Below are 22403 nucleotides of genomic sequence, written 5' to 3' on the forward strand. Positions count from 1 at the left end.
TCGTTAACAGATGAGAGGGAAAAAACATTTATCCAAAAACGAATTAGCCCAAAAAGGTATTTCACTTACTTTTGTTTGAGATGGCTAAAGTGGCAATGAGGCTCCAAAATGTTCCTATTAGTTTCACAGACATTTTCCAAACAGCCATGCTCTACTAACTCAGCATTCTGTTCTGATACAAACGCTGACATACCTCCTGAAGACATTTCTTGTATGGTAATTGTTTTCGAAATCTGTTGTGAAAAATGAGCTTAAATTTAAGGTTGATGTTTGAATTCTTTTGGCACTGCTGTGAAAAATGCAAAGCTATTTCACTTACTTGTCACATGATGGGCTTCATAAAGGCTAAATACCTGTTTGTGTTCCGATGAAGCCTGATACGTAACAAGATGAAAGGGCTCAACCATTTTATTTTCTTGAATGTTTATTAAAAAGTCTTATGGATATTTTCAGTGGACAACAAGACTGTGTTTGTGTTGGTTAAAGTTGCTTCTGTAGAGTCTGATGATACAAATATAAAGATTTGGCCTAATTTCTACTGCACAAGATTATGAAGGGGAAGGTAAGTTTGGAAGTGCTTCTGTGATGTTGGTTGCCTCTGATGTTGATGTTGCCATGGGTTTTGCCATTTTTGGATTGGCTTTGGAAATTTTTCCCCTTATGCCGCATGGATGAATAGAACAACTTTTGTAAAGTTTTAGCAATGTTACATGTCTGAACTAATGTACAAACTCCACTGGACTGAAAAAAAAATGATTTGGTATTTTGTAAAAGGAACTTAGCAGTGAAGCTTGCTTGCCCTCCAAGTGTCATGAAGTCACTTCCACTCTCCAATAGAAGGTCAGCCTGTAGCACAAAATCCAATCTGAAGGCTAGAATGTGGGTCTTAATACGAATTAAAAAAATAGTTTATACCTGTCTGGGTAGTGAAGCATTTTAATTTCGTCGTTGGAAAAGGTGATTGCAGCCATACTGGTAGAAGCGGGTAGTCTCCCTGTTTGTGAAGCTATTCTACACGTGTGAAAATCCGGTGATAGTTCATCATACATCTACAATATGAACTGACACCTCACCTAAGTGTCATGTTTATCATAGCCTCACCTCAGGTTTCGTGCCCACTGAGTGGCGCAGAGCTACAGTTATCCCAATCCACAAGGGGGGATCCACCTTGGATCCTGGAAACTATCGTCCCATCAGTCTGACAAGCCTTATCTGCAAGGCCATGGAGCGTATTATCATGGAACTTATAAACAAAGACATTGGCAACCTTCAAACACTGGACCCCACCCAGTTTGGGTTTGTGAAGGGCCGATCTTGTCTCCTGAACCTGATTGACTTCTTTGAATCAGTCTCCAGAGCCATGGACAAGGGTAAGGTGGTCCACACAGCCTATCTAGACCTTGCCAAGGCCTTTGACACCATCCCCCACTCTGGAATCATAGATAAACATACTAAGTTGGGTATTAATCCCTATGTCACCCAATGGGTTGCTAAATGGCTTACTGATAGAACCCACACTGTAAAAGTAGCCGACTCCAAATCCAGCTCCAGACAAGTGACAAGTGGAGTACCTCAGGGTTCAGTCCTGGGGCGCTCTTGTTTGGCATCTACTTCTCTGAAGTACAGGTCAACACTAAGGGACTCTGGCTAACAAAGTTTGCAGATGACTGCAAACTGGGAGCCATTATTGAATCCCCAAATGATGTGGATACTCTACAAAAGGGCCTTACAGAAACAGATGCTTGGTGCCAGAGCCATGGGCTCAAGCTCAATGCCAAGAAATGTACTGTTATCCCCTTTGGGAAAAAACATGTATCCATGAATTACCATATAGGTGGCAGTACACTAAACACAGAAAGTGTGATAAGAGACTTAGGGACACAGGTGGACAGTGGTCTCACCTTCGATAACCACATCGCCACAACAGTCAAGAAATCCTTCTATGTGGCACACCTCATCACGAAGGGCTTTTCATCCAGAAAAAAGAGGTCATTGTCCCACTGTACTCATCCCTCATTAGACCCATTATAGAATACAACGCCCCATTTGGTATGTACCTCTCAAGACATCTGCAACAACTGGAAAGGCCTCAGAAATACCTCACTAAAAGAATCACAGGCCTAAAGCAGATGCCCTATGCTGACCGCCTTAAAAAACTCCAGCTATACTCTGTCGCATATCGTCTACTCAGAGGCGATCTCTGCTTAACATACAAGGCCATGTCAAACCCAGAGCTGTTGGACATGCTACACTTAAAGAAATCCCAATCCCTCAGAGCTACACGCTCCAGGGATCTAAACCTTGTCATCAAAATAAACAAAACATGCTGGAGGGATAGGTTTCTGACCCAGAGACTCCCCAGACTCTGGAATAGATTGCCCATACATGTCAAGCAGAGTGCCTCTTTGGACCTCTTCAAGAGGAACCTTGACGATTGGATGGGAGAAAGGAAATTCACCCCAGGGATCACGTCAGTCACCCTGCTAGACAGGGGTCCAGGAAAGTAAATAATGTGGGAAGAAATAGCCAGGGAATTGTTATGGCTAGGCTTGTATAGGACCTAGGGCTGATAGCCTAGTACCAACCTATGAACCTATCATTACTCACTGCTTTTCTTTTCTGTAGGGAATCTATAACTCATAATATTTCTAAACTGTTTATGGTTTAATTAAGACCCTGGTCTTCAGCTGACATGTACCTGTATCTGCAAGGGAGTTTTTTTTTAGTCTGCTTAAAATGCCTCCTAGGGACAATTCTAAAGTATTCAAACACAATTTAATTAACAAGCCCTAATGTGCACTGTGGGAAGCTTTGAGTGTTACTTACAGTGTACTTCTTTCTTATCTTTTACTTGAATGTTGCTTGCTAAATATTTCTACTATCCAATTAATTTAAGTCAATATAAATCCTTACCTTCCACCTCTGTTCTTGTGCAGTGTCACACTAGGATCCTATGTTCTCGCATTCTTAGTTTTTCAGAGCAGTCTGAATGGGCTCTCTATTAAAATGCTGGCACTCCAAATGCAGAGTGGAGATACTCTGGCAAAAACAAAAAAAAAAAAAAAAAAACAGACCAAAAATGAGGGAGAAGAGCGAATCTCAAACATCACTCTTCACCTTCTCAAACATCACTTCTTTTTATGGAGGGCAGAAAGTCCTCCTGCAGCCCATCCCCCCACACTCCCAAACTTATATATGCCAACTCCAAGACCTCTATATCTAAGAGAAAAGGGAATATTCTGAGAAATGGCCATCTCAGACTTAGTATATGCAAGTCTGTTTTTTTGGCAATTAAGTCTCTGTGTTTTGGGAGTCGTTCTAGCAGATCCTGACATTTCAAATGGTTACCATCTGAGTGTGTGTGAGGTAGAGGCAGTGATGAAGGTTAATGAAGGGAGCCTGGTGACACAGTCATTAGCCCCTGTTTAAGTCAGAGTAGGGTGCTTCAATATGTTCTTGATACAGAAGACTCTGAAGAACTAGTTGTTAATCTGGACTTCCCCAGGGGCTCCTGCTACCCTCCTCCCATTCCAACCAGTTACCTGCCATCTGAACTCCCATTCCAACCAGTTACCTGCCATCCGAACTCCATGCTGCTACTGTTCATCTCCGTAGTTTTACTGATTCAACATCACAACTCTCTAGATGAACTGTATGAATGCAACCTTTGGGGCAAGTCAACTACAGGCATAGTAGATATGGGGCAAGGGAGTCTTGTACTTGCATTTTGCCAGTTAAAGTGCAATACACTACCAGTAACTGTAACAATCAAATTCCAGACAAGTATATTTTGGAAAGTATAAATGAATCAATGAACAAATGTCAGAAATGCAGACTAACTACACCCTTATCTTCAGTGTTATATACTACATGGAATAGGTAGGTTGCATAGATATTACTTTTTTACAATTAAGAAGCCCCTGCCAAACAATGACCCACCATCACTATGGATGTCATGCATCAAGACAGATAGATGTACATGCTCTTAAACATTATCACATTTCAGAGTAATACCTTTCTCACTGGTAATACAGCAGGAACAAGCTATATATGTCTGAGACATCATAACTGCCAAAGATCAACAGAACCAGATGGTCCTTGGTGTAAGAAAACTTTGATTTTTTTTTTTTATTTTAATATTTCAGGATGTCACTTTTTGTCTACTCACTTTTTTAACAGACTGAAAATTAATGCTTTACAGATTTGCAAAGTACATATTTCCTCCACTTTCTCATGCCTCCCATATCATCCATGTAGTTTTTAACAAATGCTTGTTTTACATATGAAATTATCATTTCAAAAACAGTTTTTACATATGAAATTATCATTGCAAAAACAGTTTTTACATATGAAATTTTCATTGCAAAAATAGTATTGTACTTCTTTTTCTAGCTTTTTATACTAAACTGCATAAATGCATGTCCCGAAAGACTGCATTCTGCAGAGAGAAAAACTTAGCATAACGCATTACTGAACATGATCCAGCACTTTTTCAAAATAACAAACTTAAAATATCTTAAAACTCTTACTCCATTCACTTCGGCACTTGCTAAAGTACCTCTTCCATGCACTATCTTAACTACAGCTAAACAAAGAATCTTTCACTCCAGTACAGAGAGTTAACAACAAAAACCTGGAAACATACCTTGGACCAAATTATTCCACAAGGCTTAGGTAGTTTGCAATCTGTTTTGATAATTCTGGTGGGTGTTAGGATATAATCAACTGTTAAATCATGATCGTCAATCAGCTGTTCTGGTATGTCAACCACCTGAAATAACACATAAGGAAATAAACACACAGAAAAACGCATGCACTGAAAGCTGCATTACTTTGGACATCCTTAAAACAATCATTAGAAAATACTGGCATCAGTTAAAAAGCTTGTAAAGGAGAAAAGACGAGTATGTTGAAAAGAAAGTTTAGTAATAAAAGATTTTTTTTTTCATTTTATTCATAATTTAGATTTGATTACTTAAATTATCAACACTGACAACAGTCCTTGCCTTACCATAAATGACGCGGAAAAACAGAATAACAGAACAACTATTTCCTTTTGCTCAGTGCAGTTTAATTTTCTGTAAATTACACGGCTGACGGTGGAGAATTAATGTACATGATAATGAATGCTCCCAGGGTTAATGATGCATCTTGCAGGAAGCCTTAGATTTGTGTTAATGAAGTACAAGCATGTTATTCACTGCTATATTTAGCCTGCTGGTACTCATACATACTTGGTCATTTAATCGGGTAGGATGGCAAGGTACCTCACAACACCAAGGTTCAATCCTGACAACAGTCACTGTTTGTGTGGATTTTGTACATTTCCCCTATTTAGATTTTCTCTCAGTACTTTGGTTTCCAACTACCTCCCAAAAAACCCGGTAGTTGACTGGCTACAATAAAGTATCCATGTAAAGTTCATTTACCTTTGCCCTTGAGAAACTGCTGGGGAGTATCTATATTTGTTAGAAAAAACATTACTTTGCATCATACTATTCAAAAATATAATCTGGAGCTCATGGAACTCCAATTCACCTTTAACAGATCCAGCTACTTCCTCATTGCTAGCTACATATTTCCATCAATGTTGTCTAAAGTTCAAAGAAATGACCTCAACACCACTGAGGCATTAAGTATCAAACCAGATACCTTCTTATTAGGGGAATTAAATTACGCAAGCATTGATTGTCACACTTACAACTCTAAAAATAGTTATGCTCAGTGTATCTTATATTTCATTAATACTACGGTACCCAGTGCTTATCAATGCAGCCCTCACCGGCATCCCATCCTGCATCTCGTCATCCGTGGTCAAGTCTGACCACAAATCAGCCATCTTCTCTGTCGGGTCTAGTGATCCTACCTCACCACAAAATAAGACCATCTTCTCCAGTGCAAACCTACCTCAGCTTGTAGAGGACCTATGCAAAAATCCAAACGATCCTTTGCAAATGAGCCAACTAAGAGCTCTGATGCTTTCACCTCTGACTTTTACCTGCACTTGCACTTGAACAGCTGCAAAGAAAATCTAGCACCAAGCCAACTCTAAATATAACTGTAAATTCAGGAATAACCTTTTCTGGTAGAAATCTCATATTAATAAATTCTACAACAAAAGAAGGAAAATAACAAAAAGCCACAAGAAATCCTCATCTCCATACTTTAAAACTACACCGAATCACTACTGAAAGTTAAAAACACTATTAGGGAACTGAAACTTAAAAACACTATTAGGGAACCAACACTTAAAAACACGATTAGGGAACCGAAGCTTAAAAACACGATTAGGGAACCAACACTTAAAAACACGATTAGGGAACCGAAGCTTAAAAACACGATTAGGGAACCGAAGCTTAAAAACACTACTAGGGAACCGAAGCTTAAAAACACGATTAGGGAACCGAAGCTTAAAAACACGATTAGGGAACCGACACTTAAAAACACGATTAGGGAACCGACACTTAAAAACACGATTAGGGAACCGACACTTAAAAACATGATTAGGGAATGCAAAGCAGAATATGAACTTAAGGGTGCTACAGATTCCAAAGGAAACTACAAATCTTTCTTTAGTTATGTCAGAAAATTAAAGAATAATATCCATCAGTGAAATAAGCTCAGCCATAATATTACCCACGCTGAACCCAAGGATCTCACTAATATATTAGCAGACAGATTTAGTGCTAACTTTACTCCTCCTATGCATCACTAATTTATTTGCGGACAGATTTAGTGCTAACTTTTCCCCTCCTACACTCACTGCTATCCCGACTATCTCTTCCCCTGTAGTCACCTTGGAACAAGTCTCAGAATCCATGTCAAAGGCTAAAAATAATACATGCATGTGATCAAGCAACATACCAGGTTTCATCATTATCATGCAACATACGCACTATCTGGGCCTCTACTGAAAATGTTTGCCCTCAGCCTATCGACAGGGTTTGCTCCTGATGCCTGCAGAACAGCCATTCTGACTCCTCTACACAAGGGTGGCCCCTCTACGGACCCAGACAATTACAGACCCATCAACCTCAACCGCACTATTTGCAGAGCCATATAACACATCATATAATTACTCATTATGCAGACATAGACAACTTAATTGATTGAAATCCAAATCAGCTTGGTTTTATGATGGGGAGGTCCTGCCTCCTGAACCGGGGAAGCTTCTTTGAAAAGGGTACCGAGGCTGTGTAGTGGTCAATCTGTACACACTACATATTTCAACCAGCCCAGGGCTTTTGACACTATTCCACATGATGGTATTATTGAAAAAAAGACAGACAAACGTAATGCAAACCCCTACATTATCTGATGGATTTCAGACTGTGTATCCAACAGACCATGTGAAATCTGCTAGTTCCCTCTGTGAGTTTAAATTTTAACTAGCTGAGTGCCACAGGGCTCAGTTCTGAGCCCATTATGAATGTAACACTGTAACTACTGAGGTGCCAAAGGGATCAGTTGTGTGTCCTTTCCTGCTTGGCATTTATTCTGCAGACAGCCAAGACAATATCTCAGAAGTGTAGCTGACCTAGTTTCCTGATGACATCAAATTTGGCACTGTTATCTCCTCATCCCCCTGAAACAAAACAGATACAGCAAGGGCTGGAATATGCACATACATGGTGCATCAAAAATGATCTTGAGTGAAATTTAAAAAAAAAATAGCATGCTAAGATTTGGCAGAAAGGCTGCTTAAATCTTATATGTTATAAATGATATTCATCTTCACAGAGATACTGTCACAAGAGACTTGGGTACTTGTGTGGACAACTTTCTCTCAATGGATCACTCAGTTTCCACCACAGGCAGGAAGTCCTTGTACCAGACCAGTTAATTTCTGTTGGATATTGAGGATAGTCGTATAAAGGCATCCTACCACTGTACTCTTCCTTTATCAGACCTATCACTGAAGACAATGCCCCCATGGTATGTAAAAATGTAAGCAGACTGCTCAATTGAAAAGGCCCCAAAGATTTCTAACCACAACAGTTAAAGGTCTTAAATTCTTCAACCACCCTGATAGATTAGCATAACTCAGTGGCCTACAGGTTGTTGTGAAGTGACCCATGTCTTGCTTTTTGAGCCATTAAAGACCTAGCCATATTGGACTTGCTATTTCTTCACAAAACCTACAAACATCTGCACTAAGGATTTAAATCTGCACCAACAGATAACACATCAACTTATTCCTAGCCTACGGAATATGTTATCACTACTGGTCAAAGTACTATTTTATCAAACTTTAAGACTAGTTTTGATGACTGGAGGGGGTATCCTGTACAGCCCTGATTGACTTGGGAGGTGAGCACTATACAAGGGCTTGAAAATGGTGGCACAAACGTTTTAAGTTTATCAGTTTAAAGGAACACACAGCTAGGCATCTTACAGTTCCTGTGATTACCTTCCTGGTATGGTCCTATGTTCCCTGTAGACTAGGTCAGGGCTCAAAAGAGTTAATAGTGACTAGTTCACTTACCCTGTTAATAAGTGAATTAAAATCTTCAGACTGCTCAAGTAAATCAGCTTTCTCCATAGTTAAACATAATGGTTTATTCTGCAAGCAAGTTCTCACAAAATAAAAGTGGTAAATGGAAAGGTAGAACAGAATGGCATGCGATCTGTACCACCAGCACCATAAAATGTTAGTGTATGGTTTTGGACAGAGGCACAGGATGGTATGACACAAACTTTCTGTCTCGAGAGAACTCAGAGCTTTGCTTTTATTATTTTCTCCTTCTACTCCGAGGTGGCGATCTCAGAGTTGTATATAAAGTTATGTACTCACCATAACGTTCCATCTGTGTTGTCAATTGTCATTCTTCTTCAACAGTTGGGTTCAGATTCAACCGAATTCCATCTCAGCTCTTATTTCACCTTGTGGCCACTAAAGAGGTCTCGAGTTCACCCCCTGCTCATAATTCACCAACCCCTAACATTCCTCACATCTTGTTTGCTAGTTTACATAATTTAAGAAATATTATCATATCATCCCTGGTAGAAGAAGCCATTATGTGGAGCTCAACATATGGAAAAGTGGTGTCACTGTAAGTTCTCCTTCTTCCACAAATCAGTTGTTAAAAAAGTTGGGAGTTGGTGGGACTGGAGTTGAGGAAGAATGAAAATGAACAGCAAAGATGTAACGTTGTGTTGAGTACAAAATGAACAACAAAGATGTAACGTTGTGTTGAGTACAAAATGAACAGCAAAGATGTAACGTTGTGTTGAGTACAAAATGAACAACAAAGATGTAACATTGTGTTGAGTACATAACCTTTTTATCTGATGCTGTCACTTTTCATTCATTCCTGAACAGTTGGGGCAGAGTCCTCAGCTAATCCCAGGTGGACTCTAAGGATGAATATTACTGAGCACAAGTGAGCCAAAGGCTGTGCTTCCCTTAGAGACCAGATCTAGTTTGTAATGAAAAATAAAGGTAGGAGGATTAGCCAAGTTGCAGCTTCACATGTCATCCATGGAAGCCCTAGACAGAAACAATGAAGAAGTTGCCATGGACCTAGTTGAATGGGCTCTTAAAGGTTTTGGTAAACAGACCCAACTTGTTGTAGATAAATGATATACAATCTGTCAGCCATCTGGCTAAAGTTACCTTTGCAACTGATTTATCCAATTTAGAATCTGAAAAGGAGACAAATAATTGATAATCGATCCAGCTTTCTACTTTATTTTGTTCTATGTAAGTAAAAATGTAATCGTCCGTGAATATCCAATAACTGCAACATATATTCACCTTTGCTTGCAAATTTAAGAAAGAAAAGTGGTAGATTAATGGACTGGTTGATGTCAGAATCTGACACCACCTTAGAAAGGAAAGAAGGATCGGTTTGCAATGTTACTCTATCCCCGAGAATAATCAAGTGGGGAGGTTTAGAAGACCATGCTTGAAGTTCTGAAATCCATCTAGCACAGGTGATGGCTATCACAAAGATAGTCCTCCAGGTCATCTAGCACATGTGATGGCTACCACAAAGATAGTCCTCCAGGCCATCTAGCACAGATGATGGCTACCACAAAGATAGTCCTCAAGGTCATCTTGCACAGGTGATGGCTACCACAAAGATAGTCCTCCAGGTCATCTAGCACAGGTGATGGCTACCACAAAGATAGTCCTCAAGGTCATCTTGCACAGGTGATGGCTACCACAAAGATAGTCCTCCAGGTCATCTAGCACAGGTGATGGCTACCACAAAGATAGTCATCCAGGTCATTTAGCAATGGCTACCACAAACACAGTTCTCAGGTCATCTAGCACAGGTGATGGCTACCACAAAGATAGTCCTCCAGGTCATCTAGCACAGGTGATGGCTACCACAAAGATAGTCCTCCTGATGGCTACCACAAAGATAGTCCTCCAGGTCAGAAACATAACATCACATTTTGCTGCTGGTTTAAAGGGGGACTAAATCAAGGTCTGCAGTATCACATTTACGCCCCATGGAGAAGTTGAATTTTTATAAGGAGGTTTTAAAAGCAGAGTATCTCTCAAGAGGGCCTTACAAAATTTAGATAAAGCCAGGGTGGAGTTCTTAAATCCAATGTGAAAATTAGAGATGGCTGCAAATTGAACTCTAATGGTTGCGGTGCTATCTCCTTCACTGAAAACTGTTGCCAAAAGTTCAAAGACACAATGTACAGGGGCTGAAAAAGTGTCAGTATGTTTCTGATGCACCCAAAAAACAAAACTTTTCCATTTACTTCTGCAAAGTTTTCTTGTAGAAGGTTTATGGGAAGATAAAAGTATATGACGAACAGGGGATGGGAGCATAGGTTGTCTGGCAATTAAAGGAAGTGGAGAAACCAGTCTGTCATCTTTTGGTTTGAGATATCTGTGTGAATCATGCCTGTCAGGTGAGACAGGAGGTCTGAAATTGGATCCAAAATCTAAGGTGGGTAAATTAGATGAGACCAAAGAAAAGGGAACCAAATCTGTCAAGGCCAGTAAAGTGCAAAGAGAATGACTTTGTTTTTCAACCGGAAAGCTTTCTGCAGAAAGGTGGGAGGGACTTGGAGGATACGCAGAGAGGAGATGGGGGGGGGGGGGCAATTGTCTAGTAGAGCATCCCTTGGTGATTCCCCCAGCAGGGGGATTAGGGCAAAGAAGCTGCTAACTTGCTGTTTAGGGGAGATGCAAAGAGATTGCAGCAAGGCTGGCCCCATTGGCAAAAAATTATTTCTGCCAAGCTCATGCTGACAGACCACTTGTGAGGTAGTAGAATGGACCTGCTCAGTTTGTCTGCCATCACGGTGGACTTCCCCAGAATGTGCATTGCATTTTGATGAGATCGTCCACTGCTGCATTTTGAAGGCTTCTCAACACAAGGGTAAGACTTGGTTCGTCCTTGTTTGTTGATGCACCAAAGCACTGACATATTTTCTGTTTGAATTGCAATTGTCCCTAAAGAGAGAGTGTCTTGGAAGGCCTGCAATGCTAAGAGCACTGCTCTCATTTCCAAAACATTGATATATGTGTTCGCCTCTTTGGGGAATCAAGTGTCTTGGACTGTTTTCCCCAGGAAGTGCCCCCCCCCCCCCCAATTTGTGGTCACTATGGTCTTGGGCTGAGGAAGAATGAAAGGATGGCCTTGTAGAACCTGATCTGATCGACTCCACCACCAAAGTTATTATTCTTCTGACCTGGAATCTGATAATTTGTAGTCTTGAAAGAGGAAGAGAAGGTATCACTAATACCGTGTTGAAATTTGCTCCTACAAATTCCAATGTCTGAGATGGTTCTAACTGAGATTTGTTGTAATTTACGGTTATGTCCACAAGGGACCAAGTCTGGAGTACCTGATCTCGTGCTCTTATTAGCAGATGCCTAGTCGGGGCAGCAATGAGCCTGTCATCCAAGCAGGGAAACACTCAGAATCCCTGCGGTCACAAGTGAGCTGCTACCACTGGCATGCATTAGGTGAACACCCAGGGAGCTGTGGTGAAGCAAAGGGCAGTGCTCTGAACTGGCAATGACTGGCTCCCAGCTGGAAGCATAGATACCTTCTGGAGTGTCTGTTCATTGTTTTGTGATAGTACTCATCCTGATGGTCTGTCAAGTACATCTAGTCATCCTTGCACAAAAAAGGCAGAATGGACTGAACCATGACCATCCAAACCTTTGCGTGAAGAACTGATTTGTTCAAGTTGCTGAGATCCAAAATCGGTCTCCAGCCCATTTTCTTCTGCACTAAAAAGAATCCTGAGCAAGTTCTGGAGTCTATCTGGTCTGGGTGGGACCTCTTGGATGACTCTTTTTTTTCCAGTATTTCTAGTGCTGCTGCTTTCCTCTGACCAGGTGAAACATTGGGAAATTTGCATACCGATGGAGGTGGAAGGGAAAAGGGAATTATATAACCTCTGGAAATAATCCTCTGCACCCACATATCTTTTGTGATGTTGAGTCAGGCTCTCAGGTACAGGGATAAATGACCGCCGACTGCCACCAAAGGGGAACAATCTGGCCTCCTTTCCGGAGTGCTGGTAGGGTCTGTCACACAAGGAATTTCTAGACCCTTGGTTTTGCTGGCCTCCTCTGCTGCATGGGCGGTATCTTCCATTTGAGTCCCTCCACTCTGCCTCTGGGGAACCATCTCCATGTGGATCTTAAAAAGGACCCTGGAACTTTTTGAAGCACAATTTTCATGCTCCTTGTTGGTTCATGGAGAAGGTCCTTTGAGGGGGTCGAAAAACATAGTCCCACTTCAGAGAGGGTCTTTTCATCCTGTTCTCACTTGGAGAGCGTGTCCTTCACTTTGGGGCCGAATAAGAAGGTTCTATCAAAAGGAGCATTAATGAAAGAGGACTTGAAGGGCTCAACAAGTCACATAAGCGCATCTAGGCATGCCTCCTAATGGAAATGCCTGTACCCGATGTCCTTGAGGTACCTTCAGCTGCATGAGAGATAAGCCTCATGGATGAATTAGAAATGGATTGTAGGCTTGCCAACTGTGAGGCCACAGAAGCATGAGTCTCAGCGGTAGTGGTCCCAGAAAGGGATTTTGATAGTTCCTTTATCAAGTCCGAAAGTGTGCCAAGTAGTTCAATGATCTGAGGGCAAAGGTCACCGAAGAATACAAATGAAATTTCTCCAAAGCCATAGACTCCCTGCTATGGAGATGGACAGAGGAACTCTGCTCCACAAGTTCCTTCTTGGCGGCCACCATCATGACCACAGCATCTACGGGCACTCCCTTGCTCCAAAACTCTCTTCCTGCAGGTGGTGCCAGAATCCAATCCGGTCTTTTGTGGATTGGCTCAACTGTGTCCGGCTCCTTCCACGCCCACCAAGAGATCAAGTTAATGAGCTCATTGGCGGGCAGACTTATCCAGGAGGTAGACAAGTCAACCCAAAGGCCTTCAGGAATACTGATTCCTCTGGGAAAGGGTTATTGGTAGACCAACCACCCCTCTGCTTAAGAATCTCAAGGATGTCTCTGAATAAGATGTTTTTGGTTGGTGATCTTGGAGACCCTTCCTCTTCATCAAAATCAGTACCTTCAGGATGGACTCCTGAGGGGAGTAGTGCATCCTCTTCCACTTCCTCTTCCTAGGGATTTTTTCAGTGGGATGCTCCGGAGAAGTACTGGAAGATATAATAATACCTTGCTGGGTAACCTTGAGACTTTGGGCTGGCTGTCCCTGTGACGTAAATGCTGAGGCTCAAGGCGCAGAGGCACACGGAATCCAGAGGTAAGATCACAGGCAGTAGGGACCATTTGTCCTGCAGAAGCAGAGAACGCACTCTCCACTACCTCAAAGGCAAAATGCTCTGGGAAGAAAGAAGATGATGTAGCTGAGAAGCCATGAAGTCCACCCGAGGTGGAGGTTGGAGCTGAGCTGTCCAATACCGAGGTTCCGAGGGGAAGAGATAGCTCTGAAAACTTCAGAGTTGACTCTAAAGCCTCATATCCGTCAGGGATGCTTTGGCTCTGAGAGTTGTCCAGCTGTGAAATCACTGGATCCGGTGCACTCAGACAGCTTCAGAGCCGAAGATACTAAAATCTTCAGATCCAATCCAGATGATCCCAGGAGATTCAGTTAGAAGAGCTTCAAAACAACAGGTCAAATTGGAGTAGGAGCAAAGATTTGGTGGAGTAGTACAAACAAGGACTTCCTGACCAAAGGGGTAGAAGTCGGGAGAACTCCCATCTGCATCTGCACTGAGAGAAATTTCCTCATCATTTTGTCCACGTCGGCCTCGGTCAGACTTCTGGAAGAAGTCAGGATGGGGACCTAGAGTGCTGGAGTGATTCAAGATACGGGGAAGGAACTCTAGAGGGTACTGGGTCAATGGAGGGGTAATGCCTGGTCCTGGGCAAAGGCTTTTGATCTGAAAAGCTAGGATCTGAAGTCGTTGTTTTTGATTCCAATGCCGGCTGAGATGGAGCAGTTTTTGGATCCGACTTTGTGTTTTTTCCATGTTGGCTCTGTGGTACTATCTGACGAGGGAATTGAAGATCCAGAAGACCCGGGTTGAGCCCCAGATATAGCCTCTGCAAAGGAAGAAGGTAACAGCCCTTTCAGAATTAACTTATTTTTTCTCTCTGTGACTGCTCACAGGTTGAAGGCCTTGCAAATGCAGCAATCTACCTGTAAATGGTCTGGACCCAAACACTAGACACACAAAGCATAAGCATCAGGGACAGTCAATTTGTGCAGACATTTCTGGCACTTTTTAAAGCCAGATGGACCCTTTTCGGAATTTTTTTTTTAACAGGTAAATAGAGAAAAGACAAATACCAGCAATGGTAATTATAATTACACTAAAGGCATGTAAAGATAGAAAAGCTTAACAATTGTGCTAAGAAGATTACACTAAAAGTAGAAACTTGACTTTACTAGGAAAAAAGAAAATAATTAACTTAAAATGCTCTGATCTGAGGTATGTTAGGGTTGGTGCATTATGGGTAATGGAGGAGCTCAAGAGCAGTCAGATCAGAACCTGAATGAAAACTGACAACATCAGACAGAAAGTTATGCAGTTATCATGATGATAGATACTCATAATCCATGTCAATCCACTTCAAAGGAAGAACTAGTCATGTCAAGCAACATTTTTTTGGCACCTTGCAGGGCTTTCCCAGCTCCAACTTCCTCCTCTTGTTCCCATAATGCACCACGTTCCTCCCTTCTTCTCCAGATCAAATATGTCCTAAAGCTAATAGTATTCACTTATATCTACATAGACTGTTTCTACCAGTATACCATGGCAATACCCATTAAACTACTTAGGTATGATTGACCAGGTCCTTATGAAAAGGTATTCTAGTACAGAAAGAGGGAATGTGGGATGACAGTTTGAAATGAGTGGATACAGATCATGGAGATATAATGTTATGGTAAGTGCAGAACTTTGATATAAATGATTCAGTATATATGCTTCAAAGGTATGACAGAGTCCTCAGCTAAACATCTTGGATGTAATCATGATAAATAACTCAGGAAGATGGTGGTTTCAAAGGAAGATCTGGCTTTTGAAATTACATTCAGTGCACACTGTCTTGTAAAAGTATGCAGTGAAGCACATGTTGCAGCAGAAACATACTCCATAGATGAACTTCTGAAAAAGGCTAAACAAATAGACACAGCACTTGTGGAATCAGCTCTTAGGTTATGTTGTGGTAACAGAACGATATGTAATCAGATAGCCATCTGGAGAGAGTGACTTTAGATGTCTTTTGGCCTAGTCTGTTGCCTCCAAAGACTGTGGTTTAAGCTCACTTTGTGGCAAGTTTTTCAGCATGACTACTATTTTCTCTGATAGCTCACACTGTATAAATGTCACGTGTATCAAGTAATTCAACATTCTGATGGCAATAGTACCTGATGCATATACTTGCTTTCAAAACCAATCCATAACTCAGTCACTAGCAAGAGATGAACTGAAGGGTTCTCAACAGAAGACTGTCTCTCTTGGTCACTAACAGCATTACAATGTTATTTGAAAGATGTGTCCTATTCCATTCTTGTCTGTCCTTGTGAGGTCAGAGGATCTTACATAGTTTCCTTGGGACAAGCTCAGCCACATCAGACTCCTGTCAAGTGCTGTCTACAACCAAACTGATCATGTGATCATTTGGCGAGACCACTCAAAACATAGGCTGGGTGAAAAGAAAAGCATCCTGTAGAATTTCTTACTCAAAGGACATTGGGTAAACTGCCAAGGACCTCTCTATCACATGAGCTCAAGAATGAATATGGGGTCATCTGGAAGGTACAGGAAGAAACTTCTCCTTTGTCCAAATCAGTATCTCAGTGGACTCCACTAGGTAGCATAGTTGCCTCCTCCTGTACTTCCTCTTCCTGGAAACACTCATAATGGATTTACCCAAACATTTAGAAGAAAACATTCACCAGACACCCTGAATCTGTGACGGCTTTTCACTTCTGTGCCTGAATGGAAGATTATGAAAGGCCCAATGCTCCAAAATGAGAGACATTTCTCAGGGCAAAACTAATATCTATTGTACTCCTCTGGAGTCTATTAACCCAACTTGTTGCACTGACATAGTACCCATACCTTTGGCTAACAACTTAAAAGTGTGGGTACCAAGATCATCAAACCCACCACCACCTACAACCTTCAAGATGTTAATGGTGAGTTAGTTGTTCTGAGTCTCTGTAACAATGCTGAGGATGGCTTCTATACCAATGGCAAGAACGGCGATAATGCCGATGCTACAAGTGGTACCAACAGAGTTGATGATGAAGTCAAGTCAAACAGTTGACCTCAATGACCTCAGACTTAGTGGACCTCTGCACAGATGGAGTCAGTGTCAAGGCCGCACGTGTCAAAGGAGGAGTCAGCAACACTGACACAAGCCCCACCGATGTTAACAGAGTAGACCACAGAAAGGCAGTCAACTCTGACACTCCCAGTGAGAATACCGGCTTAGGAAAAGAACAGAAGAAGAGGATGGCAAAGGGTGTTCTCTAGCAGCCACAAAAGCAGATGGAAAAGAAAGGACATTGATCTTAATTTGGGTCTTAACTATGGCTTTTATCATTCTAACACAATCTAAATGCAAAGAGGGACTCTGCAGATACTTAGTCTGACTCACCAACATGGAAGAAGAAGGCCTTGACTCTATGCACCTAGACAGTTTATGCTTCTAGGAGAAGCTACCCAGCTTTCTTCTCAGAGCTGGGTTTAGCATTTCTATTGCTTCAAGCTGAGAAACCCCATTGGATGGTTGCTGCTTCACTGAAGGGGATAGGTTGCACTGGTCTGTCTAGTGAGTGTTGGGTCCCATTTGCCTTGTGAGGAAGGGCTGCCTTGCTCTTTCTCAAACCTGTCCTCCTTACCCTTGTTTTGTTTCTCTTTTTCTTATCAATTGGGAGGAAACCTTTTAAAATTATCCTATTTTAGTACTCCTGTAATGTCAAATTACTAACGTTTCTACATATTTCAACAAGGGCCACCAGATGACCCATTCCCGAGCACATATTGTAAAGAACATGTTATCTTTACACATAGTTATCTAACTACACTGCACTGTTCTTTACCACACCAGAAAAAAATCAAAGTTAAACTAAGCAAAAACAAGGTTAACAAAATAATAAAAATAAAATAAGTCCATTCTTGACTCACCTGGGAGCAAAAGAAGATGACTGATGTAAAAAATTAAACTTCAGAAATATTAGCTGAAAATATACAAAACAGTTACAAAACACTACCAAAATGCTATACTAACATTTTAAAAGAAAACTAAAGGTACTTATTGCCCTTAATTGAAAAAAAAAATCAGAAAAGAGACTTGAGCTTGGGATACCCTGCACATTTTGTCTGTAGCAAATGAGATCTGAACAATAAAGATAAGCATGGTACATTTTTGGAGCAAGGGGAAGAGACTGAGGTTTGGGAAGGACCTGTGGGTGGCAAAACATGTGCCAACTGCATTGATCAGTTCATTCTTTGAAATAGAATAACTGGATCATATATGATTTAACATAAAGAAGATCTGAAAATGTTTAATTTTATCAGCAGGATCTACAGAAGACCACATACAAGGGAGAAAGTACTCCTCCACTGCAACTGTTGAACTCCCTGGTGTATAAGTAAAGGGCTTTATTTCCAGATTATCTCAGTTTCCTTATCTTACTGGGCTTTCTGGGGCTCAACTTTGTGTGCGTCCAGTTTTTCACATGCCAGTACAGTCACTGTTTTGTCCCTTTTGTATTCACAATGCTCTACCAAGAAATATAGCCACAACCCTGCCTCAATGAAAATCCAACTCTTTCCTATATAACATGGCCACCATGGAGCACTGTTGCTAACCCATCTTCCTATATAACAGAGCCACAATGGAACACTCTTACTCTCCAAAATAACAAACACTGTCTCCTTGCAAAACAACTCCTTTTTCTTTCTCCTACATGTAAAAATCTTGTATCATGTATTACACATCTGCTCTAACTTGCCTTAACCATTCTATAACTCCATAATGTTGCTTAAAAGTTGTCATACTACTGGTATCAAATGAAACAATTTTCATGTTTTAAGTTCCTGGAATAGTTTTCTTCTTGTTATTGCAGACAGACAAGTCAGAACTCTCCATCCATATCACACATGTAGGTTAAGACCTTAGTCTCTAGTGGAACTCTTCCTTCTCCAGAACTCTCCATTTATGTCACACACGCAGGTTAAGACCTTGGTTTTGAGTGGAACCCTTCCTTCTCCAGAACTCTCCATCCATGTCACACATGCAGGTTAAGAACTCGGTTTCAAGTGGAACCATTCCTTCTCTAAAACTCTCCATCCATGTCACAAACACAGGGTTAAGACCTCGGTCTCGAGTGGAATCCCTCCTTCTCCAAAACTCTCCAGCCATGTCACACACGCAGGTTAAGACCTCGGTCTTGAGTGGAACCCTTCTTTCTCCAGAACTCTCGATCCATAACACACATGCAGGTTAAGACCATGGTCTTGAGTAGAACCCTTCCTTCTCCAAAAGGGGTGTTAAAGTACAAACAGATGGTCACTGGCTTCTACAACTGGCTCAATTGCTGGTGTAATTCAAAGGGGGTCCAGTATGTGTCAGCTTGGGGCAACAAGCTTAACAGCATTACTTGCTTTGACAAGGATGGCTTGCACCTCTTATTCCAAGGCTTACACACACTGGCTAAAGCGTCTGCAGCCACCATTGTGCCTTTTTTTTTTTTTTGTAGGAAGAGTCCACCTAAAGGACCGCTCAATGAATCAAACACAAGATCACATCAGGGTGGCTATGTTCAATGCCAGGAATCCCAATGGCAAAAATGCCTGGCCTGAAAGCTCTCCTGCATTTGGAGCGCATCCATGTCTGTGTAATCACTGAAAACTGGTTTAAATATTCAGAAAGTATGCACACCATGCCTGAGTCTTGTGCTAGCATGCTTTTAGACCCGAGGACAAATGTGGTGGCATCTCCATATTTGTTAAAGACCATATCATCTCTAAGCAGAGTCCTAGAGACCCAGAATCAGAACTCATTAAGATTCAAATCACACTAAATAAGACCAGCTATCAGCTCATATGCTGTTACAGGACTCCCTCCATCTCCCCATCTCATTATGTTCCTGAATACACTTGAAGAACTTCCTACAAATAAAAATTCCATTATTCTGGGAGACTAATTATCCTCCAATAAAATGGGATACCTATACACAAATGTAGGAGGTTTTATTTATTTTACATTTGTTAACCGGGAAAATCCGACTGGATACAGATCCATTTTCAGCGGAGGCCAGGGGAGAAAAGCTCCAAATGTACATAACAAGTGTAAATACAGTGAATTATCACAAAATTGAAATTTGTTTAACGATATACACCCACAAGTACATGTTTTCTCACATACACACAGGAAAGGTTGGAAGTTAATAGCTGGGAAAGAAATAGTTAGAGATTTCATCTGAAAACAGGGAAACACATACATTAAGTTGGTTAACATACATGGTATCATCTAAACTTTAAATCTTTCCAATAGGTGAGAGATATACAAAATTCTAAACAGTTAGAGGATCAGAGTTTTATTCTTAATGAGGTTCTCATTATAGATTATGTTTGAGTGGGGGTTAGTCAGGCTTTATACAGGGACAAAGCTGATGCCTTTTTAGATGTGCAAAAGTTCCTAGATTTAATAAAAACTGAATGGACCAGACTGTGAACTAATGTACCAGACAACAAAATATTCTTGATCTGATTCTTGTAAGTGTAGGATTTGCATGTACTATTCCCCTAGATCTCATCCCCAATTACATCCAATCACAGACTAATAACCTTTACCTGTAGATGATGGTCACTGTTGAAAGGACACTCTGACCCTATGTGCAAAAATGGGGAAAAGGGATGTGGATGAATGGATTTAAGATCACAAAACCAATGGATGCCAATTCTCAGAAAAGGGCAAACATGCATCTCCACACCTAGTGAGATTTGAATTTATTGGCCTGACTACACAAGTAAAGACTTAAAAGCAAAATGTCATGGGCATTCAGAAACCTTTTTACTGAAACAATGATTTACCCTAAAGGGGCTATATGCATGGGCTTTCACTACAGAAGTTTAAGATATTACATAGTAAAGGCTCTAGTTAAAAGAATGAGAGAGAAAGAGTTTGTCTGTGTGTGTGTGTGTGTGTGTGTGTGTGTGTGTGTGTGTGTGTGTGTGTGTGTGTGTGTGTGTGTGTGTGTGTGTGTGTGTGTGTTTGAAAGAGGAACAGAAGAGACAGGTAAACTAAGGAACAATTAAAAACTATAGTGGATACAAAGATACGACAAAGATAACCTAAATCATGGATACTGTAAGGATTAACGCATGCTGCAGGAAGAGTTGGGAGTGCCCTCAGGAGATTGTATAAATTACTAAGCATTCTGATCACCATCAGGAGTACTGAGGGGTAAACACAAGGACAAGGAACGGTTAGGCTCTAAAATTTTACTGCATACGATGAGAGGGAAGATGGGTACATTACAGAATAAAGTTATGCATAAAATAAAGAGAAAATATGTAATAAGTTAAGTTTGTCAAGGTTATCAATAAATGTAAAAGACAGAATAATGAAAAAAAAAGAAAAGCATGAATGTGGGCCTAGAACAGATTTCATTAGATGAATGACGGACAAAAGGTGTTCTTTAGATACACTGGGTAATGTGAAAAGGAGCAAGAGAGAACAAAGGTGATGGAAGAAAAACGTATTTAATAATGCTAAAAAGCAAAGAAGGCAGAGATATCTATTCTTAACAGACTAGATGATCTTCCAACCACTCTACCTCCCAAACTGGGTTGGATCCTTCCACAGTTTTTCTAACTGTCAGCTCCTGTGGGATCTGTTGCAGGATAAGCCTTAAGAAACAGGTTAGACATCCTCGAATCTCACCCTAATAACTACAGCAAAAGGTCCCAGGATGGAGCCCAAGGCAATCTACACTGCTGACATCAGGGCTTCGAACACTGTATGTGTGCTGTGCAATGATTTTATTCATGTATTACCGTTTGCAGACCAGGTTAGTCTCACTAGGCCAGTGTCCTCTTTTCAGGGGTGACCAGTTGAGGTATTCATACTGACTGGGGAAATTTGGCCAAAGCACTTGGGAACTTCCTTGACACTCTTTTCAATAAATGCCACTGGATAGGACAGTTGTGTAAAATCACACCATAACCATAGATGTCCTCCTTCTATATTCTGCATTATTCATCACATGAAGGAGTTTGCCTCTGGCTGACCCATATGTCCGGCCAGACTAAATGCTACTGTAAGATACGTGCGATGCCGCCCATCATCTTGCATATGTCGGCCATAAAGAGACGTCTGGTATAAAGCAGATGTCAGAACATACCAACTTCAGATCCCAATGCCTCCAAGCACCAGCCTGAGCCTAGGTAAGAAAACATGTCACTAGGGGAACAGGCAAGCATCAGGGGAAGGTGAGGGGGGAGCAATACTGCAGCATAGAGAACAGAAGGATATCTATGGTTATGGTAAGGTTTTACACAACTATCCTATGTGCTATTCATATGCTGCAATATTCATCAGACAAGGGAGAATGCCAAAGCTCATGCTTAGGGAAGATTGGGTGGAGCAGCAGAAGCTTCTTCTATGAAACCATATAGAATAGCCCTGCCCTGGACCTGGAGATGAAATTTAGTTTATAACGTTTAGTGAAAGTATGAGAGGACCAGGTAGCTACTTCCAGGATAGAGCAAGTGTCCAAGCCTTTAAAGAAGGCCCCAGAGGAGAACACTGCTCTAGAAGAATATGCCCTCACAGAAGAAGAAAGGCACTTTCCATTGGTTGAATAACAAAGGGAAATAGCTTTAGAAATCCAGGAAGAGAGAGTTTGCTTACAAACCGGCTGACCCAGGGCCCTTGGGTGGTAAGACACAAACAGGCGTTCAGATTTAC

At 41.2% G+C, this 22403-nt stretch overlaps 1 protein-coding gene across 3 annotated transcripts in view; it reads right to left on the minus strand.

Annotated features, from left to right (window-relative positions):
* MTHFSD (methenyltetrahydrofolate synthetase domain containing) overlaps positions 1-22403 on the minus strand; it is a 601324-nt gene that overhangs the window by 93738 nt on the left and 485183 nt on the right. For all 3 annotated transcript variants that reach the window (XM_044082038.1, XM_044082037.1, XM_044082036.1), the window contains exon 7: positions 4646-4771. In XM_044082038.1, coding sequence (XP_043937973.1) covers positions 4646-4771 — 126 coding nt within the window. The remainder of the gene's footprint in view (positions 1-4645; positions 4772-22403) is intronic.

The sequence above is a fragment of the Protopterus annectens genome, chromosome 8.part1, assembly GCF_019279795.1.
Source record: "Protopterus annectens isolate FY-2018-M chromosome 8.part1, PAN1.0, whole genome shotgun sequence".
NCBI lineage: Eukaryota > Metazoa > Chordata > Ceratodontiformes > Protopteridae > Protopterus > Protopterus annectens.